This window comes from Melitaea cinxia, chromosome 17 (assembly GCF_905220565.1).
Source record: "Melitaea cinxia chromosome 17, ilMelCinx1.1, whole genome shotgun sequence".
Taxonomy (NCBI): Eukaryota; Metazoa; Arthropoda; class Insecta; order Lepidoptera; family Nymphalidae; genus Melitaea; species Melitaea cinxia.
In genome coordinates this window covers 8,510,230-8,527,756 of record NC_059410.1, presented here as the reverse complement: position 1 = coordinate 8,527,756, position 17,527 = coordinate 8,510,230, and the positions used below count along the sequence as shown (strand labels likewise).

Here is a 17,527-nt window from a genome sequence, read left to right as displayed (position 1 = left end):
TAAGAACATAAGATAATTTTAATTAGTTTAAATTAACACATTAAATACTACTACAACTCTACGATTTTGATTTTTTATTTTTTTATGCGTCCTGTTGATAAGTGGGACCACCCTACAAACATATAAAATTATTTACGTAATATTTTTTCGTTTACCTGACTGAATTAAATCAACATAAAGACACGCCTGTGATGTTATAACACCTAGTGGTATTTTGTTTTACTCACGATTTTACAGAAGACTAGTAATATTTTTTTACAGACCAACTACGACTAATTATTTAATGCAAATATTTCATGAGATTGTGCTACAACAAATGAAAAATACCTACATTATTATACAAGTTTTTTCATTTATATTTTATGAGAATAAATAAAATCAAGCACTATATTTGATTCACATTTGGAATAATCATTATTTTAATATTAATTAAAAAGTTTTTAAAAGTTCCCAGTTTAGTTTTGATAAACCTTACTTCAGACCTGTTTGTTCGTTACTCGACTAGGCATTCGAAACAATGTTGGGTGATGCGTAACTCAAGGTGCTCAGATAATAAGCTATTTATTAAAAGAGTCGTCGGGTATGGTAAGACCCTGTTATCGTAGGAACGGAGATGCGAGCGGCCCGCCCGTCTTGTCGCTCTCCCATATTGCGCTTGGTTAAACAACCTGACATTAACAACTCTGGTTTTTGGAAACGACAGTCGGAAAGCCACGGATTAAATAGTCACTATCGGTCGCTTGCGCTGCATGCCAACCGTACTGCATTGCGTGGATCAAGTAACAAACAGTGCCTCCACTTTTACTAACTCTCACTTTTAGTGTCGCTTAATATGATGAGTGTCAGCACCGTTGATATGTGTAGCACAAATCATCTCACGAAATCTAGTACACGACTGACAGATGATAAAGAAAAAGAATCGTGGCGCGAAAAATCGAAAGGTCTCTTGAAACAGATAAAGTATTTATTTCGCGAGACGACTGTTGAACCATGCCTGTTTGCTTACATGCTATGTACGGCGTTATCATCGCTCGCTGTACAGAACATGCACTTAGAAAAATCGTGCCGAGTTAATTTTAAATTCGGTGATGTAATATGTGATCGCATAAGGGACAGAAATACAACTGGACTGGAGACAGAATTAAATCAAGTCCAATCCCTGGTAGCTAAGGTGGTGGCATGGAAGTTTCCTCTTCAGACGAGCATACCAGCAGTGATGGTTCTTTTCATCGGTGCGTGGAGTGATAAGACTAAGAAAAGAAAGATATGTATATTGTTACCGTTCTTGGGAGAGATTGTAGCAAATATCGGTCTCCTTTTCGCTACGTTCTACTTTCATGAACTATCATTAACCGCGACTGCTCTGATAGAGGCATTACCAGCAGCATTTAGTGGCAGTTATATTATTATATTTATGGGAATGTACAGTTTTATGGCGGACAGGACAACAGTTGAAAACAGAACGTTTCGCTTAGGACTAGTGACAATATGTGTAAGTTTAGGGACACCGACAGGTACTGCTTTGAGTGGTATATTGTTACGCGCACTTGGTTATTATGGAGTCTTTTCGGTGTTAATTTTTTTATACACAATTTCTTTCGTTTATGGTGTAGTACGGTTAGAAGATGTTTTGGTGAGAGATGAAGCTATAACAACTTCAGTGCACGGTGAAAAACAAAAAGATTTAAAAAATATATTGCGTGAAATTTTCGGCATGGTAGGTAAAACTGTTCTAGTAGCGCTAAGACCACGTGCATTCGGAATGAGGAACCAGATACTATCAGTTATTGTTCTATATATCCTAATGGTTGGACCGCTATACGGTGAGTAACAAGTAAAAGTAAACAAGTTAATTATCAAGTTTTAAATGTTCGATGACGTTCATTGGCAGTATCAACGTGTGGTTTAACTGTTAATACCAATCACATGTGAGTCTTCGAAAAATGTCGCAATTTGTGTTCTTAAAATTCGTAACGGATATTTAAGATCGAAAGAACTTGACGTGACAACGTTATAATATTATGACGTTTGTGGCTAATGTACGCAGTTCGGTCAAAGACCTTTGTTAGTGAATATTTGAGATGCTGGATTAAGTGTACAGCGAACTTAACCTAATGTATATTATCTGTACTGAGGTTAGAAAAATGATAAAACTGTAAAAGTTTCTTATCGTTATTGATATAAAAAATTATTACGTGAAAAATATATAAAGTTAATTGATTGTAAGCCATTTTGTTTTTCATAGATCTTGTAACTCATTAATGTCTGCAGAATAATCAAATATGTATGACTGCATTTAGGTCGTTCCACTCCAACGATCGAGGTAAACTACTATTATAACACGCAACATCACTTCCTAGTGTTGCCATGTTTAGTGATCAAATACTCAGCTAAACAAATTTACGAACGACGATAAAAAAATTAATCCCAGAGTAGAACGTTGCGATTAAAAAATTAACCTCAAATAATAATAAAATACGAAATATAATTTAAAAAATATCTTTAATATTTAAAATGTTTGAATAAGTGATATAATACTTTTGCAGTAAAAACCCTGCACAATAAATGAATTTATAATTTCTCAGAAATCATTTTATCGAACATTTTTCTTTAGCCTTGGATTAATTAATTCGAATTGTAATTACAGTATAGTGGATGTATGAAGGTAAGCAATCTGTTCTAATTAAAGAAAATTTTGACTAGACAAAAAAATTGTATTTAATCTTATTGATTTCATTTATGTATTATATTGATGTCGTTGATATTTAATACGAAAACCTACGATCTAGAGTACACCAAGAATATAACACCAGACGTAATGAAGAATTATTTTGAAGCGATCTTATGTTAACCCGGTACAGTTAACACATTACTGATAAACTACGCCAATTAAGCCAGTGACCTTCGAATCGCTCGTGACCCTATTACCTCTTAACAATAGCATTTAAATTTACATTAAAAATAAAAGTTATAGGTAATAACAATAAGTAGACCGAATTTAAACCATAAGTTAAGATAAAGTTTAATCGTTTACATTGTTCGGTTATACTTTGTAATTATTTAATTTATTTAATGTTATTTTCGTTAACTAAAAAATTATTATCTATTTATTTAATTAAAACTCGTGTCCGTAAATTTATGACGTCATATCAAACGTAACACACAATTATTGTTTTTAAATAGGTAAATAAGTATGTACGTTATAAAAATAATATAACGGTACTTGATTGTTTCGTGGTTGAAACTCATTTTGAAAAATTGTGTATCAAAAACTTATAAAACGGTAAAGAGATAATTATATGCACATTTATATAATCAAATGTGAATAATATTCTTTCAAATTCATACGATGCAAAGGAGTTAGGAATGCGACTAACAATAACGCTTGTCCATTAACTTGACTCACTAAACAATAAAAACAAATGAACGACAACAATTGAACGTTGCATGTGATGAGTAATAAAAAAAATACCTTAAGTGTACTACAATACAAATACAAGTGTCGATATGTCGCATTCAATTTTGTTTAGGGCTTAGGGATGACAATAACGTAACGACTAAACTTTATATATAAGTATTCCTATTCCAAATATCATCATCATAAAACGTAATCAATATTATTGAAATCCAGCTGCAGCTCGTTGTTCTACGCGCGTAATTTACGATTCCGAGGGAATCTTTGAATAAAAAGTAAGGCCTATATCTCGTTCTGGATCTTCAGCTACCTACGTAGTAATTATCATTATCATTATATTCAGTATAGTAGTTTTTGCGTGAAATAGTAACTAACAACAATCCATCTATCCATTCTTATAAACTTTTCCGTTTCGAACACTTGTGTGATTCAATGTAGAAAAAAATGTGGGGACGTATAAATGTCAAATTTTAAAATTAACTTCTATATATTAATACGTTCCTTCGTGTCTTCTCCATTCTAACTGACATTGGCGAAATTATCTGTGCTTGTTTGGCACTGTTGGAAGCAATTAATCTCAATAAACGAATGAATATATTAATACGTGAAGCAAAAACTTTGTACCCCTCTTTACGAAAATTTCAGACTGAGGACTATGAAATTTCGTACACTTATAGTTTATATAGAGGAGTGCAGAATAATTTTTTTTTAAGTTTGCATAAAAAGTTATTAAATCAATAAAAAAACATTACACACATGTGACATACACTTGCATATAATACATACTCTTTTGTTGATTGTCAAAGTCTGTAGTCAAATTGAAAATTTATTTTTATTACAATTTGGGTATTATTTTAAGTTAAAATTTTAAATATGGTCGAATTTCGACCACTGAGTGACCACTAGTTTTTATAATTTCATGTACGGTTTTAATAAATTTAAACGGTTAGTTACTTGCTTCAGCCTGTAATATCCCACTACTGGGCATGGGCCTCTTTCAACATGTAGGAGAAGGATCAAAGATTAATCCACCACGCTGTTCCAATGCGGGTTGGCGGATATATTCCCTACTATGAGTAACAATCGCTATCAGGTGTATATGATAACGACCGGGACCGACAGCCTAACGTGCTTTCCGAGGCACGATGGGGGGACCCACAACCACAAGGACTGCACAAACAGCCAGACCACGGCAAACATCTATATGGCCAATACAAATGTTTGTCCAGTGTGGGGATCGAACCCGCAAACACCAGCGCAACAGGCACAAACCAGTGCTGTGACCGTTGCGCCAATACGGCATTAATTCTTTATATCGAGAAAATTCTGCACGAGCACGAGCACTAAGCGCATTTAGTACGCTTTTATGATCCTAATAATAAAGACAAACATCTTGTTTAAATTACTTAAAATTGTTTTAAATAAAAATAGTATTATTACATTACAACATTTATCTATAATTTAAGGTAATCAAGACACATTGCTTTATAATCGTCAGTTTGTAAATGTATTGCAATCAGTTGGCGATTAATGGACCGCACAAATTCATCCGGTAAACATCCCATTGCTGTTCTCGTTCTCCATAAAGGAGGAGTGTTGGAGCTTAATCCACCACCGTACAAAATTATGGTTTAGTAGATAATTTCTCTACCATGTGCAACAATAGCTATGAAAAGAAAACAGAACCGACGGATTTTCCTGCTCTCCGAGACTGTTACTCTCTGAGTAGCTATTAATGTATTGATAATAAGGAACTCTTTCACCAGTTGTGGATAACGCTATTTGATTATGACGATGCAAAGACTTTGTCAGCGGAAGATAGAATAGGCCAGTAGGACCTGTTTCTTCTTATTTAATAAACTTCAATTTTAAGATTAATGCTGTGTGGCTACGGCACTAAAGAATTTAGCCACCCCCTCTCTTCCCGTGGGTGTCGTAAGAGGCGACTAAGGGATAACAAGGTTCCACAACCACCTTGGAACTTAAGAAGCCGACCGATGGCGGGATAACCATCCAACTGCTGGCTTTGAAATACACAGGCCGAAAACGGGCAGCAGCGTCTTCGGTGCGACAAAGCCAGTACTGCGGTCACCAACCCGCCTGCCCAGCGTGGTGACTATGGGCAAAACACATGAGTTCACGTTATTTTTGACGTAAACTTGTGGAGGCCTATGTCCAGCAGTGGACTGTATAGGCTGTAATCATGATTAAGATTAATATATCCAAATAGAAATATCTCATAAATATAGAATCCTATAGTAAAAAATAATAGTGAACCAAAAACTTTTTGCTGTCGGACATTGTCATCCGTCAAATAGCGTTCTCCACAACTGGTCAAATAGGCCCTAATACTTATGAAGGAGCTTAGCTCGTTTATCTGTCTAAAAGCATCTTGTATTTATATATAAGTGTCGTTTGTCTTTTTAATTCTTTTAATGTGAAAAAAATTAAGCCAAGCAATGTTAAATCAAAACATATTTGTACTCAGGATTTTTTTTAGGACAGTTTTTTAAGAATCGAATTTTTGTTACAAAAATTAAATAGCATTAAAATAATCGTTATTAACCAAAATAATTAATTGACGTTATGCTAATTTTTATAGCCAAGAATGTAAAATAATATAATTGGGTAGTAAAATAAACTGGTAATACGTAATTACCTTAGTGAAATTACCGTTTTTTGTCCAATCGTCCAGTTTACCATCATTTATTTTAATGTATTAAATACATTTTTTTGCATTGTTAGTCAGTAAGTACCCATCGGTAGTGTAGAAACGAAAAACCAAAAACGTATTTTCTTTCAAAAAGAAAATCCTCTCTCTAATACAACATAAATATCTAATTCAACTATCATAGATCTCATATTAAAAATTCAAGGTTCACAAAGCAATCACAAATCAGTAAAGAACCTAAAGATAAATTCTAAGCGTACCAATAAGGTTTTCTTTATAAATCCTTTGGTTATTAGCAATCGGCCTCTATTAATTGGTAAAGCTAAATAAAAAAGTAAAGAATCGTTAAAGAATGAAAGCGAACTAAACAATCGAATACGATCTTTTCGAAAATAAGAGCATTGAGTTCTGAAGAACAAATTTTCATCCAATTTAAACTTGGAAACTTCATAATGTCAATAAAGAAAACCAGCTATTAAATCTCATAAAAGTTGAACATATGAAGCAGCTTTTTAGGTTTAATAAGATAATTATAGTATCAGCACGAAATACTGTAATCGTATTTAGAATGGATTTGTGAAACACTAGCTCGATGTGCTAGATTCGACTAAGCGCCGCATGCGCGGAATTGTTAAAAAATAATTTCTTAAATAATCAAAATTGAATAATAGTTGCAATTCAATTTTTTCCGCTTTATTTTTCTTCACCTTGACTCAAGACCAGTTCTCTAGTTTAGGAAGACATATAGAGAATCATTATCGCTTTTGTAGAATCACACTTCTTAAAATAAAGATTAAACAATAAGTATGGTTTGGTTTTTAAGATTAAAGTTTTTATAAAAATTAGTAGAAAATTCAGAGAAGGAAGTGAAATCATTAATAGGTACCACAAATATTTTTGATTTGGATCTGTGGTTTTGTCTTTAAAAAAAAATTTGAAGATTTTGACAGTGCAAATCCTGTTCATCTAATGACTATAAACTATCATGCTGATTCGTGAGATGAACTTACCATAAACGTGATTGAATACATGTTATAAAGGTCAATAATTATTATTTTAGATATGATTATAACAGTGACATGACAATGTGTAATACTAACTTGCATACATTATTGCATACTTGTTGCACTAGAAAAAGAATATGCAGATAATTACGTATAGTTGATGGCAAAAGGTGGACTTATCCCTAGAAGAGATCTCTTCCAGTGAAACAATGGTCGTGAGAGAGAGTGTGATATAGACAGTACAAGAAATAGAAAAGTAAAGAAAATAGCAAAATAACTGTAATATTATGTTACACACTTACAAGTATAAATTGTAAATACATTTAGAATATTGTAAAATAAAAAAAATATACGAGCTAACCATATTGTGTTGTTAGCTCGTATAAAGAGACCCTTTGCTGCATTCAAGGCAATCAAGTTGCTTAATAAATATCAACCAGATCGGACTTGGTCATATTGCAACCAATTAGGTATTAATAATGTTTTGAAACTGCTGATAGAGACGACCATTCGCGTGGGTTCCGTAATTATTTTGAAAATATTTTGCCAGAAGTTACAAAATATTTTCTATTATTCTTATTAGTTTATCGTATTTTTTTCTTTATTATTTACTTTCTATGGTACTTTACAATCAAAAACAAAAATAACTTTATTTAAATAGGCCGTAAGAGCACTTTTGAATCGTCATTTTACAAATTAAAATTTTAAGGTATTTATTATTTTTGTAAAAGTAAAGCTACCGCCGATTCGGAATATAGATTCTGCAGAGAAGAATGGACAAGAAACTTCCCAGTTACTCTTTTGAAACTAATATATAAACTGTGTTTAAGTACAAAATTATTAATATCTTGCATAAAATACAGCGTCACTAAGTCCACACATCTTTATTAACTATGCAATCCTGCACCGAATAAATACCCTTTGTCTATTAAATTTTTTTTCCATAAAAAACTTTAAACTTATGTTGAGACAATTCCAAAATTATATGTGGGATTTTATTATACACGCGAATACCATAACCCAGAAAGGATAATAACTTAAAAATTGTCAAGACTTTATTTAAATAATGATCATGCCTGTATTAATTTGATTGTATTTGTTTATTTGTATCTTGTATGGGCAAAGTTGTTTGTTAATTGGGAATGTTGTTTTAAATAAACACAATTCAGCGTAATAAGTACTTTTCAAATATATTAGCAAGAGCGTTTTGCACTTCATATTATTAATATAGTATTAATATTTAGATACCCGTAGTTTGTTAAAATTCAAGAAGCCTTCGCATTATGTATTTAAATATACACCATCAGGCAAGCACAGTACCAATGTACTTATTGTAGATACAGACATTTTCGTTCAGTATAATGAACAGTAGGTGCGACAAGAGTCCGTCACTAATACCTATGGATACAAAATGTCGACATTTACATTACAATAGTCGTAAAGGTATTGTAAAGACGTGTTTTCACTATATATTTAGACTAGCTGTGCCTGCAACTTCGTTCGCGTGGAATTTAACAAAAAAGTTACTGTTCAGTTCGCAGTAACAAAATAAAAAAAAATCTATTATAAAATTAGCCTAAGTTACTCCATATTACATCAGCTATCTGCCAGTGAATGTCCCGTCATAATCGATCCAACCGTTTCAAAGATTACAGACAGACAGACAAAAATTGTAAAAAAAGGTTTTTAGGTATATGTACTGTGTATACATAAATACAAATTTAGTAAAAAGCGGTTATTTTAATATTACAAACAGGCACTCCAACTTTATTTATTTGTATATATGTAGTAAATATCTTACAACATATTAATTTATTAAGACTAATAGATCTTAAGTTTTTAGCGCTTTTTTTTAAATAAAGTTCCAATATTATCGCATTAGTACGTCATAAGATATGTTTAGCTTTAAAAAAGGTGATATTTAGATATCTTTTTTGAACATTTTTTTTCAAAGTACCATTTGTTACAACTTATTTTTTTATAAAAAATTACTGTATCAAATTTAATTTTCCTATGCTTTTAATATAATGTAATTTTTCTGGTCATAACGAAGTCGTGAATGCAGGCTGTGTAAACGTGTTAACACTATTTACACACTTGGCTTGTTGTGCGACACACACCAAGTTGGCGTCTATAATTACAGAAACGCGGCTTAGTTACAAACAGTACAAGTCCTTCGTTTATACGTTCATGCAATAAACTTTTAATAATAAGACAGATTCATAGAAAGAAATGAATAGCCAAAAATATTGACCAATCTTTCAATTATATCAATTAGCAATTATTTTATCAATTAGCAATCCAATGCCATCTAGTACTTCATAACTATACAAATATGAGCTCGAAAATATTCTAATGAGGCACACTGTTACTTCAAAATTCGATCTTTCAGTTTGAATACACAGTTTAGCAGAAATGGAAGATAAAAATGAAAAAAACAAACAAATTAAAAACAAGTCTAGTTGACAAAATTTACAAACTGACGGACTTTTTTGTAAGTTGTTTACAGATATGTACTCCATTTATTTAAAAGATAATAATTATTCGTTATTGTACATTAATGATGTACAATTTATTACATAGCTTTTGGAGCCTCCAAATTTCTGCTTTTGCCGAAATATTAAGATTAGTTTAAAAAGAACGTTATTATTAAATTTAAAATGTTGAAAAAGCTACAAATATAAGATATTTTCGCAACAAATATCCAATTATAAACATCCAATAAATAATAATCCATCAAACAATTGATGTTTAAACATCGTACGTATGCGTCATATTTACTTTTAAATCATTAATGTTTTTTTATCACTGAATTTATATTAAACATTTATCAGAAGTACGTCAATGAGTGTTTGTAATTATGAAGAAGCCTACCTTATTTATTTAACTGTTAACTACAGAAAAAGATAACATTCTTTAATGGATAAGGTTACTTGAGTGTAACAGAATTTATTATAACTTTATATTATGTTTATTTATTTTTTATTCTATATATATTAAATATTGCATTAGATCTGTTTTAGTTATATTATAAATATATATTAAAAATAAAAGCTTCGGGTATAGACAAATCAATATGAGATTAGCTATTTATGAACGATTAATCATCTCATTCGAAAAATGGCAGTATAATAGATGACGTACACACACTGAAACATTAACACACTTTTTTTACAGTTTTTTATTTCAATATTACAAAACCAAATTCAGAATAAGCTTTATACATAAGATTAATTTATAATAAATAATAAATATTAATACAAACGATTCAAATTTAAATATGTATTTATAATCTTATCCTACAATAACCTATTACTGATATTCTTATCTCTGATTTAATATTAAATTCTTGTAAACTGATATTTATGATTAGTAGGCCTCACATATGCATTAAAACGTAATAAAGAATTAAAAGTAAACTCCCACTGCTGGGCATAGGCCTCTTTCCCCATGTAGAAGAAGGATCAGAGCTTAACCCAACACGTTTTTAATTTCGATGTCAGTCAGTCAGTCAGTTCAGCCTATTGCAGTCCACTGCTGGACATAGGACTCCCTAAGTTCGCGCCAGACATCCCGGTTTTCCGCAATCCTCATCCAGCCTACTTCGGCGATCTTACGTAGATCGTCGGTCCAACGGGTCGGAGGATGTCCCACACTGCATTTGCCAAGAAGCGGTCTCCACTCCAGGACCAACTGCTCCAACGGCCATCAATCCTGCGACACAGATGACCAGCCCACTGCCACTTCAACTTGCTAATTCTGTGGGCTATGTCGGTTACTTTTGTTTAATGTCGATGTGTGTGAAATAAAATTAAAGTTTGTATTAAAAATAAATCAATAGCTAAGCTTATATTAAGATGATTACATTAATGATAAAGATGTGTGGACCTGGTGACGCTGTACTTCATGCAAGATATTACCAATTTTATAATAAAATTTAATATTTTTTTTTAAGAATAGGTAACTGTGAAGTTTTTCAGATTCTTTTCTGCAGAATCTACATTCCGAATCGGTAATAGTTTCACTTTTAAGTATAAAAAATTAAGTCAAATACAATTTAAATTTGTATAATGACAATTCAAAAGTGGTTTAAAATTTATTTCTAATAAAAAATTGTCTATCCATTATTCTGAATATATACAGCTAGCTATCTACACACCAAGTTTCAGTACAATCAGTTCAATTTTTTTTTTTTTTTTATGAAAAATAGTAACGAAATGTCATTTTAAAGTTATAATTTTTTTTAAATTAAGTAAAATTGAAGTTTTTAGTGTAAATAATAGCTTTATTTGCTACTAATTTAAAGTTCACACGGTCCTTTACTATTAATTATTTAGTTAATTAGTAGTTAGAATACATGGCGTCGGAGTAAGAGGAGGAGTAATGTATTTTAGATAAATAGGTAATTAATATTGGTACAAGATATGATAGACAAATTACTAATTTTTATAAAATTATAACATAACAAAAATATCAACAGAATATTTTAGACTTGATTAGTATTAATAGTTTCCTAAGAATAACTATCAAACGTCCTTTGACTTTCGAGCAAGAGAATTGTAATGTAATATAAGTGCTTAATTTCGCTTGCAATAGAAATTAGAAATTCCGATTCAAAAATAGTTTAAAAAATTATATTTAAAAAAGTTTATGTCTGACTTATATCTATAAAAACATTTAAAACAAAAGTTTAAAAAAAAACAAACAAAAAAAACCGACATACCTATTTTAAACTAAAAAAAAGTTATACACTTATTTTTTAAGACAAAACATCTGCTCTGCAAAAAGGTTACTCAGCCTACATTAAAGCCCAGAGAACGGTAGCAACGACCCCAAAGTTCAAAGCTAATTTTCAGTGACCGCATTAACGGTAGCTAGTGAAGTAACACATTGTCGTGGGGCCGTGTCGGCGGCGCCTAAACACCGAAGGTCGCGGGTCCGATTCCCGCTCGGAGTGAATTGTGTTTATACAAATATTTCCAGTCTGGCTCTTAGTCCTTGTGGGTCTCCCCACCGTGCCTCAGAGAGCACGTTAAGCTGTCGGTCCCGGTTGTTATCGGTATATATTCTCTCATTACAGCCTATACAGTCCACTGCTGGACATAGGCCTCCACAAGTTTACGCCAAAAATGACGTGAACTCATGTGTTTTGCCCATAGTCACCACGCTGGGTATATATTCACCAACCCGCATTGGAGCAGCATGGTGGATTAGGCTCTAATCCTTCTCCTACACGGGGAAAGAGACCTATGCCTAGCAATGGGATATAAGAAGAAGATAGAAGCATATAACGAAGAAAGGACAAGTATGCTTTTTAACTACGTTCAGAAATAAAAACTAGAATATTTTTAGCGATTTTATCTATAAAAGAACCAAAGCTATTTATTTCCTTAAAATCTTAAACATCGACACCCAAGTGTCAAGTTTTTTTCATTACATAGGTATTCATAAAATTTTTGTTTATATTTTATAAATGCGATTTCTATGTTTACTTATTTCATATATGTAATGTCGAATTTGAGTAATTTTATTAAAATTGAAGTGTTTATTAAAATCAATTAATAATAAAACTTATTATCCAGTGAAAGATTACATAGATGATATATATAAATTACGCGTCTCGTCCGCGATGGACTCCTATACTACTTAACCGATTTTAATCAAATTTGCACACCGTGTGCAGTTTGATCCAACTTGAAAGATAGGCTATATTTTATTTTGATATATGTAATTATTCTATTTTAACAAGTTAGCCAGGTCAGCTAGTAGTAGGTAGATAAAGATGTATGGGTTCAGTGACGCTATATTTTATGCAAGATATTAGTTCATTTTGTACTAAATATATATAATTATATATTATATTATTAATATTATATATAATTTTTAAAAGACTAACTTCAGAGTTTCTTATCGGCTTTTCACTGCAGAATCAATACATTGCGAATCGGTTGTAGTTTCACTTTTAAAAAAATAATCACTCTTAAAATTTGAATTTGTAAAATAACGATTCGAAAGTGCTTTTCTAGCCTATTTGAATAAAATATTATAGTCTGATTTAATTTGATTAGTTTTAACAACATTATATTAACGATTTCCTGCTAAACATATTTGTTTTAATCTTTTTATTTTATAAAGAAGTGTACAAAATAAATTTATAAATATGTAACTGATAGGTATCAAGTAATAATTTCGCTATTTAGCGATAAGATCGCCTTTGTAGATCTTGTATTGTATCTTTCTTTATATGTGTCTATATTTCGGTGTACATTAGGAATAAATAAATAAAAATAAATTATTATTTTTTCTTTAATCTGTAGCTACAAAATGCGTTTTTAATAATATTTTGTATAAAATAGACTACCAGTACGAACTTTAAGACTTGCGTGTCTATAAAAAATGTTAATTGCACATAGCTGTGCCGATTGTTAAAAAAGTAATATTTAATTAGAAATATTAATCATTTTCTTAAAATAATCATTGTTAATTAAATATATGTAAATTCATATTTTATGTAAATTAAATTATTAAAATTGCTAAAAAAATAGTAATAGAATTAGAAATGGTAAAAAATAAAATTTTATCTAATTTATTCAACTTTTAAGTCATGCAATTAGTCCTAATTATTTTTACATTTAAATATTCGCATACAATGCTTTATTTATCAAACAATTAAGTAAATTTATTTGTTTTTATTATTAAATTAAATCGAATTAAGTAGCAAAACACAATATAATTTTAAATTTAAACGTTTACATTAGTATAATTACTTCATTAGAATATTTTTTTTTTTCGTATAAAATTTATCTGTTCTAGATTAAGCCAGAGTTATTGAATGTGTACAAAGGCTAAACTGATTAGACGAGAAGATATGAAGCGCAAAAAACATTCTACAAGAAATTCTAATTATGTAAAATTGGCCACAACTAAGAAATAATGTTTATCTTTAAAAATCATCATAGTTAAGGACAATTTCAGATTCAGAAGAGTCACATTCACCATAACTAAATAATACAAGTTACATACGATTTTTAAGATTTATTGAATGTTTTTGCTTAAGAAAACCACGAATGAAGTATATTTATGTAATATTGATTCAACTTTATTTGTTTACTTTTAAGTTAACGCCTAAACTATTGCTGCTTTTCTTTTGAGTCCACACACTACTTCTCCAATTCGTAGTTTTGTTACTTTCTGAAGTACCTCAATCTTAGAGAAGACCACAGCTGAAATCTGAATAACACAGTTTTCATGTAGTGTTGTGTTCCTGTGGTGAGTAAGGTGATCGGAGATCGTGGTGAGGGACAGGGGTAGGGTCCGCGACGCGCTACGGTAACCGCTTACCATAAAGTGGGCCGTACGCTTGTTTATATCGAATTAAAAGAAAAATTGCTGTTACAAAGCACAAGTCACAAACATCGAAAATGGAGACTTAGACAAAATAAAATGGCAATTATGAAAATACATATTTCTATGAGATATGAAGAATAAATAATAATAATAAATTATTATCGATTCAGCCTGTAATATCCCACTACTGGGCATAGGCCTCTTTTCCGATGTAGGAGAAGTGTCAAAGCATAATCCACCACGCTGCTCCAATGCGGGTTGGCGGATATATTCTCTACTATGAGTAACGATCGCTATCAGGTGTACATGATAACAACCGGGACCGACGGCTTAACGTGCTCTCCGAGGCACGGTGGGAAGACCCATTAGGACTGCACAAACACCCAGACCACGGCAAACACCTGTATGGCCAATACAAATTAATGTTTGTCATGTGCGGGGATCGAACCCGCAACCGCCAGCGCAACAGGTACAATCCATGGCTGCGACCTCTGCGCCAACGCGGCGTCAGTAGTGTTAATAGAACTTATTTTAATATATTGTGCATAATATTATAAAATAGTAAAACTAACAAAGTTCATTTTATAATGTCTTAGGTATTCCAATTAATTGTCATTATTTTATTTTCTGTGAATTATGTTAATATTTAAATTTTTGCCTCATTATGCCGATAAAGTACCTTTTTATATTATTATATCTCGTATTCATATAGCTAAGGCAGTGGTTACTACATCCTGGGCGAGGTGGCGAATGCTAGCGCGACCCCATCTCGCCCCACCCAGGCGGACGACTGCTCACACGTGGTGATTTTTTAGTCAGTAGAAGTTTGACATAACTCTCTGGCACCCCCGCGTCGGAGGGTATCCATGATGGATTTTCCCCACGTTAAAAAAATAAAGTGTTTACTATATAAGTAAAGGAGACGCATCCTTAACATTCTTTTTAAAAGATAAATAATTGAACATTTTTTTGCTATTTTTTTCTTGAGACGAGTTTCAACAAATTAATTTAATTTAATTTTTAACTATGAGATTTATTATAAATAGTTACGGATTGATAATTATGTTATGTTGTTGTTGGTTGTTATTTTAAAACATTACATAAATAAATAAATCCTTGCTATGACGATTAAAGCTAATGAGCTAATGCGGCTATACAGGATATCCGAGTTTTTGTCAATCTTTTATCGTAGTAAAACAGACTAACTGTATACTGCTCGACTGAGTAATGCCGTAAAACCTGAACCACTATAGAGGGCATAAAAATAAACAAGCACTAAAAATTTTATATAAACATAAAAATACTGTAACCATATTAATACCAAAATAAATGAGAAAAGCCGAATCTTTAGGAACCGTTGCTAGGTCAGTTATAAATATATATATTTTTTTATTTTTTTTCAGGTGATTCGCAAGTCAGTTACTTGTACGCAATACGAAAGTTCAACTTCAACGAAGTGGAGTATAGTGTTTACGGTACTATAAACATTGTCCTCGGCTTAATTGGTAAGTAGTTTGATATGGCTATACCACGATAAAAAAAAAACATAGGTGTAGAGAATAATATGGAGAGCATCTCGTTTACAATGGACTCAAGCGTCATTGCATCACACTCTGAATATACAGATAAAAATATTAGAAAATTAAACATTATAACTAAAATATAAACGCCTAACACTTAAAAAAATGTGTGACTAGCGATCGTAACAAATATCTGTATGATTTATACAATTATTTGTTATACATACGAGAATCGAAATCGAAACCACCAGCGCATCAGTCAATTTGTCCGACCACTGCGCTGATGCGTCTTCAAGACGCAAAATAACGGATCCAGAGGATCATTATTTGGAGTTTCACTAGAACTATCTAGGGCCGCTATAATCATTTAAAGTATATTACGTCATCTGTTCATTAACTATTTTAAAAAATTGATAAAGACCTTTCAATATTTTTCTCGCCAACTAAAACAAAAAACCTTCAATTACATCACCATTCTTATAACTTAGGTAGACGAAAAAATAAGTCAACGCGCAGTATTAGAGATAACTCACAACATATGATATCTAAAAAAATTAAACCCCATATGGCGAATATTTAAAACAGGAAACTGATTGTTTTTCTTTGCCATTATTTTATTTATCATAATTATTATTAAGTGATAGCAAAAATATTTAATTTCATCTGAAAAGCGCGTTGAGCGTTATTTTTGTGACAGAGATTATTTAACCAATAACTCTTTAATATGGCGGACCTTAACAATTTTTTAATTATTTGTTTCGCATAAATATATAAACAACTTGAGTGATGCCTGCCTGTAAGTGCTACGATTCCGACCAAAGGCTTTTTCTGGCTGAAAGGACTTTGAAAGGAGATTGAAGCTTACCGCTTTGCGCGTGCTGTGTGCAGACGTTAGATAGAAGATAACATAAATAAGATTTAGTAGTTTTTAAAATATCGATCATTATCGAGTAAAAAATTACAGGAATTTATTATAACAATCTATACCGATGACATATCGCTTAAAAAGAAGCGATTTCTTTTGTACTTACAAATAAAAACAAGTACAGTACAATAAAGATACACGCATCCTATGAAGATTTCTATACATACAATATTTATTTATACGGAAATATGCTAAATCGAAATTTCCAAACTACTACTCCAGAAGTGTTGTCCCTCGCCCTGGTCCCTTTGTTACAGTATCTTTATTCGATCGTCACATTCATAAAATATCGAGTCTCTGGTCCAGGAGCTTTAGATACTTTTTGACAGTGAATTAAGGAAGAGTCAAAAAATGACATTTAAAAAATATCAATGATTTAATGATACTAATGGTCGCCCAGTGGTCAAAATTTGACCATAATTAATTTGAATTATAAGTTTGGACATTGTGCGTGTTATGTTTTTTTATTGATATAATGTATTTTTATGCATAATTAAAAAATATTAGCATTCTGTACTCCTTCTCTATATAAAATATGAGTGCGCAAAATTTCATACTCCTCCGTCCTCGCAATTTTTATAAAAAGGTGTACAACGTTTTTGTTTCAAGTATTATATTGTAGATATTAATATATAGATTAATATA

At 31.4% G+C, this 17,527-nt stretch overlaps 1 protein-coding gene across 1 annotated transcript in view; it reads left to right on the top strand.

Moving 5' to 3' along the window:
- The first annotated feature begins 835 nt into the window (after window positions 1-835).
- LOC123661883 (proton-coupled folate transporter-like) overlaps window positions 836-17,527 on the top strand; it is a 30,883-nt gene continuing 14,191 nt past the window's right edge. Inside the window, exons 1-2 of the mRNA XM_045596819.1 lie at window positions 836-1,823; window positions 15,841-15,942. Of these exons, the coding sequence (XP_045452775.1) occupies window positions 836-1,823; window positions 15,841-15,942 (1,090 nt within the window). The remainder of the gene's footprint in view (window positions 1,824-15,840; window positions 15,943-17,527) is intronic.